The 16,153-nt window shown below is 49.3% G+C and overlaps 1 protein-coding gene and 1 pseudogene across 1 annotated transcript in view; one reads left to right on the forward strand and one right to left on the reverse strand.

The window, feature by feature from the left end:
- Positions 1-12,304, forward strand: part of LOC112120805 — a 30,583-nt pseudogene extending 18,279 nt beyond the window's left edge.
- Positions 12,305-13,019: 715 nt separating this feature from the next.
- Positions 13,020-16,153, reverse strand: part of LOC112120806 (butyrophilin subfamily 3 member A2-like) — a 28,529-nt gene continuing 25,395 nt past the window's right edge. The window contains exon 6 of the mRNA XM_029914069.1: positions 13,020-13,117. Coding sequence (XP_029769929.1) covers positions 13,020-13,117 — 98 coding nt within the window. The remainder of the gene's footprint in view (positions 13,118-16,153) is intronic.

A 16,153-nucleotide genomic window follows, 5' to 3' on the forward strand; every position in this document is an offset into this window, starting at 1 on the left:
CCCATCTCAGACACCGAAGTCCAAAATTCAGGTGCCCCTGAAATCCTCCAATTAGTCATTAAATGAGATCCTAAATTAGTCATTGGGCCAGAGAAAGAGAGTGAGAATAATCTGTAGGCCAATGATCAGGGCTCTCACATGTTAGCAGGAGACCCAAGGTCTAATCCTCCTGCTCCAATGACTGCAAATTTGTCCTAAGTGAAACAGCTTCAGCAGGAGAGAATGAAAGAGCCCCACACCAGAATATCCCAGACCCCAGGGTCAGAGCACACTCACAGGCAGTAGGAGACCCCTGTTCACATTCTTTCCCCCCCATTTAAGCAGAGGGGGTAGTTGAACCAGGGGTCTCCCACATCTTCATCAAGTGCTCTAAAAACTGGAACGAATATTCTATGGGAGGTACCAGCACCAGTGCAGATTGTAAAAAGTGGCTTAGGTGACTGACTCCAGGAGAGTGTGCCAGGCTGTGCATCACAAGCAGAGATAGGGGCCTCAATCCAGCCTGGGTTCAGGCTCTGAAATATGGCACAGTGGACTGCTAGGATACACCACTCTTATCAACATCTGTTCTGGGCTGTTTTAGGCAGCTTTCTCCCTAGATGCTGGATTTTGTGGATCCCATTCTCAGGCACTGATCTCTCCCCTAACTCAGGCTTTGTGGATTCCAGTGGTTTTCTAAGCATCTTAAAAGTTAGGCCATTTGGTGCTTAGTGTTGCAACACCAATTCTCTTTGTGGAGTTGGGCCTTAGGCCACGTCTACACTACCCACCCGGATCAGCGTGTAGTAATTAATCTATCGGGGATCGATTTATCGCGTCTCGTCTAGATGCGAGAAATCGATCCCCGAATCGATGCCCGTACTCCACCTCGGCAGGAGGAGTAAGCGCAGTCGACGGGGGAGCTGCGGCAGTCGAGTTGGGCCAGGTAAGTCAAACTAAGATACGTTGACTTCAGCTACGCGAATAGCGTAGCTGAAGTTGCGTATCTTAGATCGATTCCCCCCCCCCAAGTGTAGACCAGCCCTTAGTGTTTATCATTTTGCATATTGTTACCCTTAAATCCCCTTTCACTTCCATGTTTCCTCTATCAGCAGTGCTGGTGTTTGTGCCTTGGTAACATTTCAGCCTCTCTACAGGGTTTCTATCCAAATGAGGGAATGGACAATATCCCTAGACATTAGGGAGTTGCTCCTCCTCAAAAGACAGAGACACCCACAAATAGTGGGTTTCTTTTTATCCCAGGGGAGAGGGATATCCTCACTGGATATTTAGCAATAGCAGCAGCTGGTTCTTAGTTACTGGCCCAAGCTCAGTTTCTCGTAGAAGCCAAATTCTGTCCCTCCTTTAGAATTCAGGAAGAAAATGGAAAATGCCTAACATGTTTCCTATGGCAACGGGTTAGGTCTCTGACTCACTTTGCCCAAAACAGCCAGAAGAGGAGATGATGGTGCCTAAGCCAGCCAATGGGAAATGTCAACCATAGTGGTGTGTCCTAGGCCCCAGCCCCACACTGACAGACGGACAGCTAAGTGTAGGCTGCAGGGAGGTGCCTGTCTCTGCTGGTGATCCATGAATGGGAACCAGACACCTGAAGCCAGACAGCATAGGCACCTAAGTCATTTCCTCAGCGTTGGATTAACTCAGGAGCTTTAAGGGCTGCAGCCAGGGCCCCAGGCTAAGGGGAGCCCTGCAAAAAGATCTCTGGGTTGCCAAAGTCCAGATCATTTCGCAGGGGCCCCCTTAGCCCTGGGGCCTCCGGACTGCAGCCACTAAAGCCCCTGAGTTATCCAGCCCTCCCTGGCGGGGCATGGAGGAGGCTCCACTCACTGCCATTCCCTCACACACTCTTCTGGGCTGGAGCTGCGAGCACTGGCTCACAGCAATCAGGGAGGAAAGCTCTGTCCACATGCTGCCCTCGCCTGCAGGTGCCTCCTCTCCATCTCCCATTGGCCGGAAACCTCGCCCAATGGGAGCTGCAGGGGCGAAGTCCGCAGGCAAGAGCAGCATGCAGAGCCACCTGCCCCACTCTCCAGGGCCATAGCCAGGGACATGTCGGCAGCTTCTGGGAGAGGTGTGGACCAGGGCAGGCAGGGAACCTGCCTCAGCCCTGCTGCACCACCAAAGGGGAGCTGCCGGAGGTAAGTGCCCTGCTCCAGCACTGAGCTCCCTCCTGTACCCTAACTCCCACTCAGACCCCAACCTCCTGCCCTGAACCCCCATCCTGCACTCCAAACCCCTTGGGCCCAGCCTGGAGCCCCCTGCTCCACCCCAGAACCCACACCCCCAGTCGGAGCCCGCACCCCTTCCCACACTCCACTCCAACCCTCTGCCCCAGCCTGGAGCCCCTTCCTGCACTCTGAACCCCTCATTTTTGGCCCCACCCCAGAGCTTGGGGATGCCCCAAGCCTCTGCCCCCCTCCATGTGATCATTTTGTTTTAAATTAGAAAGAAGACTTGTATACAGGGAGGGACCCCACGAAATCTGATAGCCCCGGGCCCACAGAAGAGTTAATCCGGCCCTGCATTTCTTGCAGGAATTAATTAGGTGCCTGCCCCACTCCACATGAAATAACCAGAGGAGGAGGTGCCCACCTTATAACTTTTAGCCCAATGGTTAGAGCTCTCAGCTGGTTCCCCTCTTTCTGCCGGGTGGAGAAAGGAATCAAACAGGGTCATCCATATCTAAGGAGAGTGCTCTAAACACTGAGCTATGGGAAATTCTAATGTGAGGCTCCCTCAGTCTCTACTGTTGAAGTTGTTCCAGGTTGGATAAATAATGAAAGAGTGATTGGAGCAGGGGGACTGGACCCAGGGTTTTCCACCTCCCGGGGGGGTGCTAACCACTGGGCAACAGAGCCTCTCTCTGGCCCAATGACTATATAAGTATTTGTACACAATAGAACAGTCATTGGGCCAGAGAGAAAGAGAGCGAGGCAAGATTTTTCTGTGTCATAACTCTTCTGTTCATGCTAAGAAGTTACAGATTAAATATTCAATGCCACTCTTCACTGCAGGTATAAGTTGATCTCAGGTGGGACAGTAGTGAAAAAAAAACACATTATCCTCACTTCAACTACAATCAAAAGAAAGAACTTTGTTCAGTGTGAGTTACAATTGCATCAGAACCCACTGCACCAACTCGAACACCGCTGGTGAAAAGGGATGTGCTAAGTCAGCCATGACTTTTGGACTTGAATTAATTCATGGAAGACATATGGCCTGTGTGATCCAGGAGGTCAGCCTGGATGATCACAATGGTTCTTTCTGGCCTTAAAAAGCTATTGAATCTGTGAACAAAAAACCTTCAAAGCCTTGAAATCAGAAATCCAAGGGAAATTCTTTTGCATTCCTTGCCCACTTCACATCACCTACTAAGCTGCTGATTACACACTCCCACGCTCCGTAAGACTTTCACTTCCATCTCTGAGGCCTCCGGACTGCAAAATGCTTAACAAGTACTTAAGTCTCATTAAAGTCAAGTTTCCTGTTTCTGCAAATATCAGTCATAAAGAAAATGTATTCAATCATTTTATTGAAAATGTAAACTTTTATATGCTAGGCCGTTTGTATTTGTGTGTGTGTGTATATATAGCCTGAATAGTCATTTAACACTGATTCATTTTACTCTAGCTTCAGGCTCTCCACCTCAAATCTCTGTTGAGGGTTATCAGGATGGAGGGATCCGAATGGTGTGTCAGTTGGCTGGATGGTACCCAGAGCCCGAGGTACTGTGGAGAGATCGCAGTGGGCAGCTTTTATCTTCCTCTACTAAAACAAAATCCAAAGATGGACGTGGGCTCTTTGAAATAAAAAGTTCTATCATTATAACAGAAAATTCAAACCAGAATGTATCCTGTTCGATAAGGAACGCTTACTTCAACCTAGAAAAGGAACCCTCAACTTTTTATATATCAGGTGAGTTACCACCAAAACCAAACACCGATATCCCAAACTGGAAGAAAAAAAGAAGAAGAAATAAAATCTAGGTTGCTAAATAATACAAAAGTTAAAATATTTCCTCACAAAAAACTACATTAAGTTAAGGTTCAGAACACAATTTAGTGTAAAATACACTCCAGGGATATAGTAATTATCCCAGAAACAAGCAGTTTTGACACAGGAAATTCAGAATTAAGGTTAAATTTAAAAGAAATCCAAATGTATTTCTGCATAGAAATGCCCTATGGATATGATTATAATAAAAACATGATGGTTGGTGTTTGAAGTCCCATATAAGAATAAACTGGTATTTTATTTATCTCTTTTTATTAATGTATGTTTAAGCTGAAATTCGATTTCTTTTTCTCATACAACCACCACAGGGCAGTGTTAAGGTATATTGGGGGCCCTACTGATTGGTTGGACTTTCCGCCTCCTGGTGGTCTGGTGGATCAAGGACTAGGCTTCTTGCCCCAGTGACTATGGAGTGGGAGATGTGATGTGCTGTAGTCTCTTCAACATAGAGGAAATTTGTGACTGAGTCTCTGGCTCATGAAGGGTCAGAAGCAAGGCAGGTCCAAGAAAGTCTGGAGTCCTGGAAACAGTCATTTGAGTGTGTCTCTCACTACAAGGTCCACATTTTAATTTGAAATTTGATTTCTCATCCTCTAGCAAACTTCATGCAGGGAAGGGGGTTGCCATAACAACAAAATGCTATGGGCCTGATCCAAAGCCCATTGAAGATGTTAATAGGATTTGGATCAGTTCCTACACACCTATTTAGCAGATCAGCTCCTATGCCAGTGAAGTGAAGAGTATTTTAATATTTATCTGCCCTCCATTAATTATTTATTTCCACTCTTAAATCGTCAGGTTTTCTTTTACTATGGAAGTTTCTTGTTGTTACAAAACTTTTAATTTTACTTAAATGTAAGTTTTCTGTTGGGAAATGTAATGGTTACCTATAATTTCTCTTCCTACATGTTTTAATTTCATGAAAAGAAGGAGGCACTTTCCCTTGAGTTGGCTCCTGGGTTGCATGATGGGTTCAGAAGCCCCGGTTATCCAACAGCATGAAGACTGTGCATAAGGACAACCAGAATTAAAATATAAACAAAAAACCCCACTATATCTATATCTATATCTATATATAGTGGGGTTTTTTTGGTATATATATATATATAGGGGCCATTATATGTATATTATATAAAGGGGCCAAATGTAGAATGCACAGGGAACCTGAATTCTGGTATTTCCTAACTTTTGAATCCAATTTTAATTTAAGGTGTTTTATGTGTGTGCAGATGGCTGAGCATGTGTGTGAGGTTTAGGTTAGATATTAGGAAAAACTTTTTCACTAGGAGGGTGGTGAAGCACTGGAATGGGTTACCTAGGGAGGTGGTGGAATCTCCTTCCTTAGAGGTTTTTAAGGTCAGGCTTGACAAAGCCCTGGCTGGGATGATTTAGTTGGGGATTGGTCCTGCTTTGAGCAGGGGGTTGGACTAGCTGACCTCCTGAGATCCCTTCCAACCCTGATATTCTATGATTTAGTAATTTTGTATCATCTGCAAATTTTGCCACCTCACTGTTTATCCCTTTTTCCAGATCCTTTATGAATATGTTGAATAGGACTGGTCCCAGAACAGAGCCCTGGGACACCACTATATACCTATCTCCATTCTGAAAACTGGTTGCACTGTCCCTTTGCCCAACCAAGCTCAAATGTAACTCCACACTCCAGCTCCTTGTCAGATGTGACTCCCCTCCCTGTTTCCTGTCCCCGTACTGGTTCCCAGTCCCAGTCTCCTTGTCAGGCCTTGTTCTAGTCTGTCCCTCTGCCCCCTCTTCCTCATCTGGTCTCAGTTCTCACTTTCAGTCCTGCCACTCCCATTTCCCTCAATGGTTCCCAGTCTCCTTACCCAGTGTCCAGTTCCACCTCATTCCCAGTCACAGTTTTTCTCTCACTCCAGAACCAGTCTCACCAAGCACTTTGTTCCAATCTATTCCGTTACCTCCTTCTGGGTCTAGCTTTCCCCCCGTTTTATATTCTAGTCAGTCACCTTCTACCTCCGTTCTGCCTAGACACCAGCAGAGTGGGCACTGAGAGCACAGGAGAGACAGGCCCCCTGCTGTCCATTTTAGTGCCCAACCCCACAGCAGTTTGGAGCAGCAATTGCAGGGAAAGCTCAGCTTTGCCCTTTTATCCTTGACCTGGAGTGTGGGGATGTTACATGTGAAGTCTGGACAGCAGCAGGGGCTGTGAGGGGATGGAGCATGGTCCGTGAGGACAAAATCTTCAGAGAATTTTACGTTAAACTCTAAGAACTCTTACCAAGTGTGCACAAAACTAAAATTTTTCAGAGGCTTATCACTTGGCCAATTATTGGATGGATTTTCACAGGGAAAGGGCACATGCCTGACCCACAGGCAGCGGCGGCTCCAGGCACCAGCGCTCCAAGCGCGTGACTGGGGTGGCAAGCTGCGGGGGGCGTCCTGCCGGTCCCTGTGAGGGGGGCAGTCAGGCAGCCTTCGGCGGCATGCCTGCCGTGCTTGGGGCGGCAAAAAAGCTAGAGCTGCCCCTGCCCACAGATCACACCCTGCTGAATATCAAGTTTCTGCTCCGGGGCACTAAAGCTTCTCCTAGAAAAGGTCATCAGATTTTTTTTTTTAAATGTCAAAACAATGTGTTATTCTCTAACCTCATTCTCTGAAACAGTGGAACCATTTTGGCTGAAACTTGTAAAAAGAAGTTCAGCCTGAGGCAGACACCCAGCATGGAACTTTTCTGCCCAGATGACTAAAGTTTGGCAAAGTAGTGAGCAGCTGAAAATAAGGCCCTATAATGGGAAGGATGGAGCCACCTTAACGGGTGATGTAACCAGGCCCAACTATATATGCTGGCAGAGGCAAGGGGGGGCGACGTGGGTCACGTGAAGCCCTCTTGTTGGCGCAACATCATCCACGCAGGCCCCTCCCCTTTTTTCCCCGTGGCCCATGCGCCCCCCCCCCCTTTCTGGTGGTGCCTCCCAGGCCCTTTTTTCTACTGGTGCCTCTGTATGCTGGAGAGGGGAAGACGGAGACAGGGAGAGGCTGGTAGCACTTCACATAGCATTTAATACACCATTCAGTACTATCAAAAGTGTGTGAATAGAACCTCTCTTGAAAATTGGTTTCTGCCAATTTTTATCTTGCAGGGAGCATTTTTTCCCACACTTGTTTCAAACAAATCCTGATGTAATACATTTTTCTAGACTAAAAGTATACACGGTTTGTCATTCCAAACTATAGTATAGTGTTTATTATTTCCGAACTAATGTGGTCTTTGTGTTTCAGATTCCTTTTTCCCAAGAATGTCTCCTTGGCTGGTGGTTTGGATTGTGACTCTGGTGATTTCGTTGGTGGTCATCAGCCTTACTCTTTTTCTCTTCAAATTAAGAGGTAAAGCTTGAATGGGGAAAATACAGTGTAATCAGAAAGATTTTCTCCTTAGAAAAAACAGTTTAGACTTTTCTACATGAGAAAGTTACATCAGCTTACGGTGTGAAATTAAATGGATTTTGTTAAACCAGTGCAAACCTCTGTGTGGACACATCAATTTATGTGCAGTTTATTTCAGGTTAACTTAAACCTGTTCCTATTCATCTTAAAATAAGCCTACACTTGGTTTGCACCGGTTTAATTAGATTGTCAATGGAGCCTGAGGGAGTTAGGTTCCCAACTCCCACTGTAATTCAGTGTGGTTGGGGTTTTTAAGTACCCTTGGCTCGAACAAAAATCCTTGCCTTATGAAGTTTCTGCTGTTTAATTCTAGTGTGTTCAAAAGATTGTTACAGTATTAAGGAATGGCTTGTTGTTTTTGTTGTTATGGAAGGCTCCATCTGGGGATGCCAGTACACAGAGTCTTCCAAGTTTTTCTTTTTTTTTACTTTGTTTTAGTGTGTGAGAAAATGGTCAGTCTTGGGGAAGACAGGCTGCATTGTTGTTGTTAGTTTGGGGTTCTGCAAAGTTTCAGGAAGAGGGAGCTGAATAAGAAACAGGAGAGTTTGCTCGTTGTCTTGATCTCAGGTTAGAGTCAATTCTTGAGGTATCAATTCTTGAGATTCTCTAGGAACCAAATGTCATGGATCCACACTCCAGCTCTTAAACAGTCTCTTGGAGGAACCCCTTCAGTCTGCCACACATCCAAAGGATCTCATCTTCCTTCAGAGTAGACCTCACTGCCTCATAATCTCCTTAACTGAGTGTCTGGGCTCCAGCACTCGGGGTTTCACACCAAGAGCTCTCCCCAGCTAGTCTACACTTAGACCAGGGGTGGCCAACCTGAGCCTGAGAAGAAGCCAGAATTTACCAATGTACATTGCCAAAGAGCCACAATCATACGTCAGCAGCTCCCCGCTCCCAGCACCTCCTGCCCACTGGCAGCCCTGCCGATCAGTGCCTCCTCCTCCCTCCCCATACCTCCCAATCAGCTGTTTCTTGGCATGCAGGAGGCTCTGGGGGCGGGGGGAGAGGGAGGAGGGAGGACATGGCAGGCTCAGGGGAGGGGGCGGGAAGAGGTGGAGTGGGGGCAGGGCCTGTGGCAGTGCCAGGGGTTGAACAGTGAGCACCCCCCGGCACATCGGAAAGTTGGCACCTATAGCTCCAGCTCCGGAGTCGGTGCCTATACAAGGAGCTGCATATTAACTTCTGAAGAGCCGCATGTGGCTCCGGAGCCACAGGTTGGCCACCCCTGACTTAGTCAGACTCCTGAACAGAGGCTTGTATGCTCTTCAGGGACTTACGTGTCACAGCAAGTTTTTGCAATGACACGAAACAGCCTTTTCAAAACAGAGTAGGATTTATTAGTCAACTGGCATCAATTCTTGGCATTCCCTGGGAACCAAGTCCTGGTGCTAGGTGAAGTTCTTGAAAGAAAGGATTGTCTGTGTGCTGTTTGTGACCATCTATGTTCTAGGACAGGTCTATGTGTGTAAATAAATCAAATTACACTTAGAAAGTACCCAAACTCTGTGTCACAGATTTCTCCTCCACTGGGCACCCAACCTGCAAGTCCCTGGAGAGCTTCAATGGCTTGGTAGAACAGCGTCATTATTATTACACAAGGACTCATAATGAAAAGATCCTTTTAAATTTAGAGTCACTGAAAAAGTCCCTACATTATTTATATTTTCTTTTTTAAGGAAACATCTCGACACTATCAGTAAGTTCCATTTTCTCCTGGTACAACCAATGATATGCTCTGAAAGATTTTTGAATGAATGTGACAATGTCAACTTGAAAATCATAAGTAATACTAATTGCATATCTTGTTATATCGGTAATGGGTCGGAAGCCAGTATTGTACATGTGTCTTCAGGAGGCAGCATGGAGTGGGTGACCGAGGGGGACTGTGCACTTGATGCCCATGGCAGAAATGGCTCCATGCCAGCTCCATAAAAAGAACGTCTGAGAGGGGCTGGTGACAGCCCAGGATTGAAGTGAGGATGTGGTTACCCGGGTCAGGATTCTGTGCACTGAGTGCCCACAGTCCTGGCACGTAGGTGAGGCATGTGAGTTATAAGTGTGACCTTTCACCCAGCTCAAGGCTGGCATAAAGGCCACTGAGAGAGTTTTGGGCTGCCTTCCTTTATAGAGCTGCACCAGTGTAAAAAGTGACTTGCACTGGTGTGACTGATCCTGTGTCCAATCCCTAGGATTGTTCTGATGTAAAACAATGCACAGTAGACAGGCCAATTTATCAATGATTGGGGGGCAGGCGGTTAATTTCACCCAGGAGAAGCTTTTACAGGATGTCCTTTTATTTTTGTTTATTATTTAGGTAAACTTCAAGTAGACCTAGGTAAGGGCATTTTTTTGTTTGTTTCTCTCTCTGATGCAGCCTTTTCTGTGATAATGAATCCTATTGATGCTGAATTTGTCTGGCTTAATTCTCATCCCCATCTGTGTTTGCTTTCAGAGTGGAGGAGATCTCTAAGCGATATAGGTAATTACAACTATTTAATCAATGGGAGATCCTGCTCCCTTTCACTGCACAAAAAACAAGAAGGAAAGTGTAATATAATATTGTCCCTGTTCAGAAAAGACAGAGTCCTGAGGTTCAAAGGAGGGAGAGGAAAGGACTACCACAACATGCCCTCCTTACACATTTCTCCTATAATTCTGCTCCAAGTGACTGAGCAGATATTGTCCGTTAGGATCCCAGCCCTAGTGTCAGGTAGAGGAACAAGAGTGACCAGTCCCCAGAGTTCAAACCAAGGAGACAGATTTCAAATTCTGCGTCTTTTCTCTTCTCTCCTTTTTCCTCTCTCCACCAACTCCCAACTTTCTGCTGTTTTTAACCATCCTTTCCACCTTCTCCTTCATGAATTAATTTCCAAATGCTCTTTCTCCTCTCTCCACTCCTAATTTCCTTCTCTTGTAGAAGCTCCTTGCTTCTAAATCAAAATCTCAATTTTAAAAACTGAACTCTGGACTGATAATTTTCTTTGGCTGGCCCTGATGACTAGCTACAGAATTTTAGTTAGGGATGTATTGAATCTTGTCAATATCTACAGAGTTCAGATATGTGGCAGGATGGAGCAGACATCATGCTGGCATCAACGAGAGAGCCAAGCTCCAAGGTTTTAAAATGAAGTGAGCGAGGGCACATCAGGGAAAAAATAATTGTGACCATGTGAATGACGTGAGTGGAAATCTACTGGGGCTTCCCTATGACTCCAGGGTCTCTAGTCCCCATCATGGAAAGAGCAGGATGAAAAACATTCAGAGTCTCGGCTCAGCAAATCTTCTTGCTCTGTCACCTACCTCAAGAGTGACTCTCCCCTGCACTGTGCTGACATCTCAAAGCTGCTCCCCATCAGAGCTGGGTACATCCTGGAGGAAGGAGATTCCCTGAATCACTCTCCAGCTGTGGCAGATTCTGTCACTAGCCCGATCAAACCCTCCCCCAGGGCTGCGATTTGCCCCTAACGCTCTGATTCTCTTCCCCCACCCCCAGTGACTGTGACTCTGGATCCAGACACGGCTCATCCCGAACTCGTCCTGTCTGAAGATCGGAAAAGTGTGAGATGGGGAGACACATGGCAGCGACTGCCGAACAACCCTGAGAGATTTGACACTGAGCGCTATGTGCTGGGCTGTGAGGGATTCACCTCGGGGAGACATTGCTGGGAGGTGGAGGTGGGGGCTGGGCAATACTGGGCTGTGGGGGTGGCCAGAGAATCTGTGAGGAGGAAGGGATGGATCAGTCGTAGCCCTGAGGGGGGGATCTGGGCTGTGGAGCGGTGGGGGTGGGGTCAGTTCCAGGCTCTCACCTCCCCTGAGACCCCCCTGCCCCGGCGCCGGGTCCCCAGCAGGATCCGGGTTTGTCTGGACTGTGACCGGGGGCAGGTGACATTTATCGATGCTGGTGACGAGGCCCCAATCTTCACTTTCCCGCCGGGCTCCGTCCCTGGGGAGAGAATCCGACCCTGGTTCTGGGTGTGGGACACAGACACCTGGCTCCGACTGCATCCCTGAGACACGCAGCAGAGAGGGGAACCGGAAATCAGCCTCTCTGGCTTCATGAACCCAGTCTCTATGATCTTGGAGGACTCTCATCTACCCAGCCCCTGGCTCCTCATCTCTATGACCTGTGGAAGCTCCTCCCCCCCCCCACCTCCCTGGGGGCTGTGCAGGGGCTAGCACTAAGGCAGAGGCACAGGCCGGGCAGGGACACAAAATTAATCAATCAGGGTTTGGGGGGTTGGGGAGCAGCTGGAAGCTCCAGGGAGCATTTTGTGTAGATCTGTGGGGTTAGAACTCACTGGGGCAGCAAGAGGGGAAGGGATAAGATCAGGGGAAAGACTGGAGCAGCCATGGGTGATGATCTGTGGGAGGGAGGAGAGGAGAGTGGAAGAGACACAGGAAACTAAACAGGGATCAAAAGTGAGGGCTAGAAAAATGCTGAGGCTGGTCCTTGCCCAGGTACACCACAGAACAGGTCAGACTGACCCAGGTCAGCACCGCCCAGGGGTTAGTTTTGCTGCAATCCAGTGTAATCCCAGTGGTATTTGGCATGGAGCTGAGCTGTCTGGAGCCCTTTTGTGTGTGGATTCAAGGTGCTCAGGGTCCATGCAGCATTTAGCACAGTGACCTCCTCTAGTGCAGGCCGGCATCTGAGTTTAATCCTTCATGGACCAAAAAGGGAATTCAGAATCCCAGTGAGAAACCTCATCTCCCTGCTGGGCCTGGGGTGTTTATCAAGGAATCTTTCCTTCCTAATGGCCACACTTCATCACTGTTCAGTGCTGCTGTGGGGGTGGCAGTCTGGTCTAGCGGTTCAGGCACTGAACTGGGCCTTCGGATATCTTGGTTGTATTCCTAGTTTTGGCACTGACCTGCTGCATGACCTTGGACAAGTCACTATCCTCTCTGTGCCTCAGTTTCCTTCCCCCCCTTGTTTGTCTTGTCTACTTCATCTGCAACCTGCTCAAGGTGGACATTGTCCCTCATTGTGTTTTATGCGGAGCTCAGATCTCATTTGGTGGATGTGGGGGCTGCTGTGATCCAAATAAAACTAATAAGTTCTATGATACAAATCAGTAACATCAACAGCTTGTAACTTCCCCATCTCCAGCCTGAAGGCAGCACTCTCACATAGATTGACCTGCAGCTCATGTGATTCAAGCCTCACTGATCATTTAACAGCTTCAGTTCTGTAAAAAGCACAGGTGCCAACTTTCCAATGTGTGGGTCGAGGGAGAGGGGCTCGCCCTGCCCCTACTCCACCCCTTTCCCCAAGGCCCCACCCCAACTCTACTCCCACCATTCTGCCCTGTCCCCTGAGGGCACCACTCCTTACTCCTCCTCCTCTCCTGCCAAAGCCTCCACAGCTGAGCTCGGGAGGCAGGGGGAGGCACTGATCAGCAGGGCCTGCCAACAGGACCCATGTGGTCGGCACCTATGGTAAAAAAGTTCCCTTTTTCACCAGTGGAAGCTGGGTTTGACAAGGATTCAGCTTCTCAGATAAGTCCTTCATGTCAGGTATCTTTAGAGACTATTTTTTGCCCTTCTTGCCATTCTGCCAGATCATTTATTTTTCAGTAGTACTGTATCTCCCACACAATGAAGGCTTTGGAGAGCTGAATGATGCAGATACACGTGTAACAGGCAACTTCCACTGAAATGAACCTTGTACCTAAAATCCAAAGTTATTACCCATTCAATTTGACAGCAATTCCCTACCTTGTACTCCTGGGCAGCTTCCTCTATAGGAACCACCATGTGAGCTCTGTGCGCCTGGGATCTGTCACACACCACACAGATGGGGGTTTGAGCCTCTTCACAGAACAGTTTGAGCCTCCTAGTGCTCCCCACACACCCCATCCCCTTCTGCTCCTTTCGTTGCCTGGAAACTCTGCCCTTTGGCTATTTCTACATTTGCCAGATGCCTGATGGGCCTGAGGTTTCTCTTTTGCACAGTTTCTTTGCACTGAGGGCAGGAGGCGGCTGTATCGGATCCCTCCCAGCACTGGCTGATATAGGCTCAGCAGAAATTGTGCCCACACTCCAGAGCAGGGGTGGGCAAACTACAGCCCGTGGGCCGGATCCGGCCCATCAGGGCTTTGGATCCAGCCCACGGGATTGCACCCTGTGGTGCCGTAGGCCCTGCACCGCTCTCAGAAGCGGTCGGCACCATGTCCCTGGGGTGGGGAGCAGAGGGCTCCGTACGTTTCCTTTGCCTCCAGGCACCACCCCCTGCAGCTCCCATTGTCCGGGAATGGGGAACCGCGGCCAGTGGAAGCTTCAGGGGAGGGACCTGGAGGCATGGCAAGGGCAACGCACGCGGAGCCCTGTGCTCCCCCCTTCCCCAGGGGCTGCACAGGGACGTGGTTCCAGCCGCTTTCCAGAGCAGCGTGGTGTGGGGCCAGGGCAGGCAGGCAGGGAGCCTGCCCTGGCCCAGTGTGCACTGCTGCCACCCCAGAGCCGCTTTAGGTAAGCGTCACCAGGCTGGAGCCCAAACCCCTCCTGCGCCCTGCCCCGCAACTCCCTGCCCTAAGCCCCCTGCCTGCACCTCACACCCCTCCTTCACCCCAACCCCCTGCCTTGAGCCCCCTGCCTGCACCTCACACCCCTCCTGCACCCCAACTCCCTGCCCTGATCCCCCTGCTGTACCCCCATGCACTCCAACTCCCTGCCCTGAGCCCCCTCATACACCCCGCACCCCTCCTTCACCCCAACCCCCTTCCCTGAGCCCCTTCCTGCACACTGCACACCCCCCCACACCCCAACCCCCTGCCCTGGCCCTCCATACAATTTCCCCACCCAGATGTGGCCCTCAGCCCAAAAAGTTTGCCAACCCCTGCTCTAGAGTGACAGGTGTGACGAAGTCGGAACGTTCTTAGTTTTCTTTGAATACTGTGTGGGTGCCTCAGTTTCCCCTATGCATTTCTTAAGTACCTGGGTGATGGGATAAGGGTGTGTGATTGTTGCAGAGCCCTAGAGGGCAGGGGTGTGCAGGGGTCTGCACAGAGAATGGCTGACACCCTGTCTCCTGGCAATTGATAGCCTGGGCCCCTCCCCTGCAAGGTGCCAACTGAAGGTATTGGAGAACAAAGAGGTCAGGTGGCCTCCTTGCCTGGGAAAGAGGCAATGGCCAGAGGGGAGGGGCTGAAGGGAGGTTCAGTTTGGAGCTGGCTGGGGAGATGCAGGGAGGCCGAGAACCTGGGTCTGGGCTCTCCACGCTCCAAGGTGGACCTGACTGAGGTGTCCTGTTTTCTGTACCTACAAGCTCTGTTTTGGACTGTGTTCCTGTCATCTAATAAATCTTCTGTTTTACTGTCTGGCTGAGAGTCACAGTGAATTGAAGGAAGTGGAGGGTGCAGGGCCCTGACTCCCCCACACTCCATGCCAGTTGGTGGTAAGAATGGGATCTACTGCACCCTGTGGATGACGTTTCCTGCAGTAAGGGTATGTCTACACTACGAAATTAGGTCAAATTAATAGAAGCCGGTTTTATAGAAATCGGTTGTATACAGCCGATTGTGTGTGTCCCCACATAAAATGCTCTAAGTGCTGTAGTCAGCGGACCGCGTCCACAGTACCAAGGCTGGCGTCGACTTCCAGAGCATTGCACTATGGGTAGCTATCCCACAGTTCCCACAGTCTCCGCCGCCCATTGGAATTCTGGGTTGAGATCCCAATGCCCGAATGATGCAAAACAGTGTCGCGGGGGGTTCTGGGTACATGTCATCAGGCCCCTCCCCCTCCGTCAGAGCAACGGCAGACAATAGATTCGCGCCTTTTTACCTGGGTTACCTGTGCAGACAACATACCACGGCAAGCATGGAGCCCGCTCAGCTCAGCTCACCGTCACCATATGTCATCTGGGTGCCAGCAGACATGGGGCTGCATTGCTACACAGCAGCAGCCCCTTGCCTTTTGGCAGTAGATAGTATATTACGACTGGTATCCATCGTCGTCGTACTGCAGTGGCTATCAGTCTTGGTACACTAACTGCCAAGCGCCCAGTATTTGCTGCTAAGCACCCAGAAGATGCCGAGGGCTATCAGTCATGCTGCACCGTCGTCTGCCAGCTTAAGATGTAAAAAATAGATTTGTTCTGTATTCATTTGCTTCCCCCTCCCTCCGTCAAATCAACGGCCTGCTAAACCGAGGCTTTTGAGTTCAATCTTTGGGGGGGGCCATTCTGTGTGACAGTTGTTTGTGTTTCTCCCTGATGCACAGCCACCTTTGTTGATTTTAATTCCCGGTACCTGTACGCCATGTCGTCACTCGCCCCTCCCTCCCTCCCTCCCCTGGTCCGTCAGATACTAGTTTCGCGCCTTTTTTCAGACCAGACGCCATAGCTAGCACTGGGATCATGGAGCCCGCTCAGATCACCGCTGCAATTATGAGCACTATGAACACCACGCGCATTGTCCTGGAGTATATGCAGAGCCAGAACATGCCAAAGCAAAACCAGGACCAGCCGAGGAGGCGATTGCAGCGCGGCAACGAGAGTGATGAGGAAATTGACATGGACATAGACCTCTCACAAGGCACAGGCCCCAGCAGTGTGGAAATCATGGTGTTACTGGGGCAGGTTCATGCCGTGGAACACTGATTCTGGGCCCAGGAAACAAGCACAGACTGGTGGGACCGCATCGTGCTGCAGGTGTGGGACGATTCCCAGTGGCTGCGAAACTTTCGCATGCGTAAGGGCACTTTCATG

The sequence above is a fragment of the Terrapene carolina genome, unplaced genomic scaffold (genome assembly GCF_002925995.2).
Source record: "Terrapene carolina triunguis isolate 2854851 unplaced genomic scaffold, T_m_triunguis-2.0 Scaffold29795, whole genome shotgun sequence".
Classification (NCBI taxonomy): domain Eukaryota; kingdom Metazoa; phylum Chordata; order Testudines; family Emydidae; genus Terrapene; species Terrapene triunguis.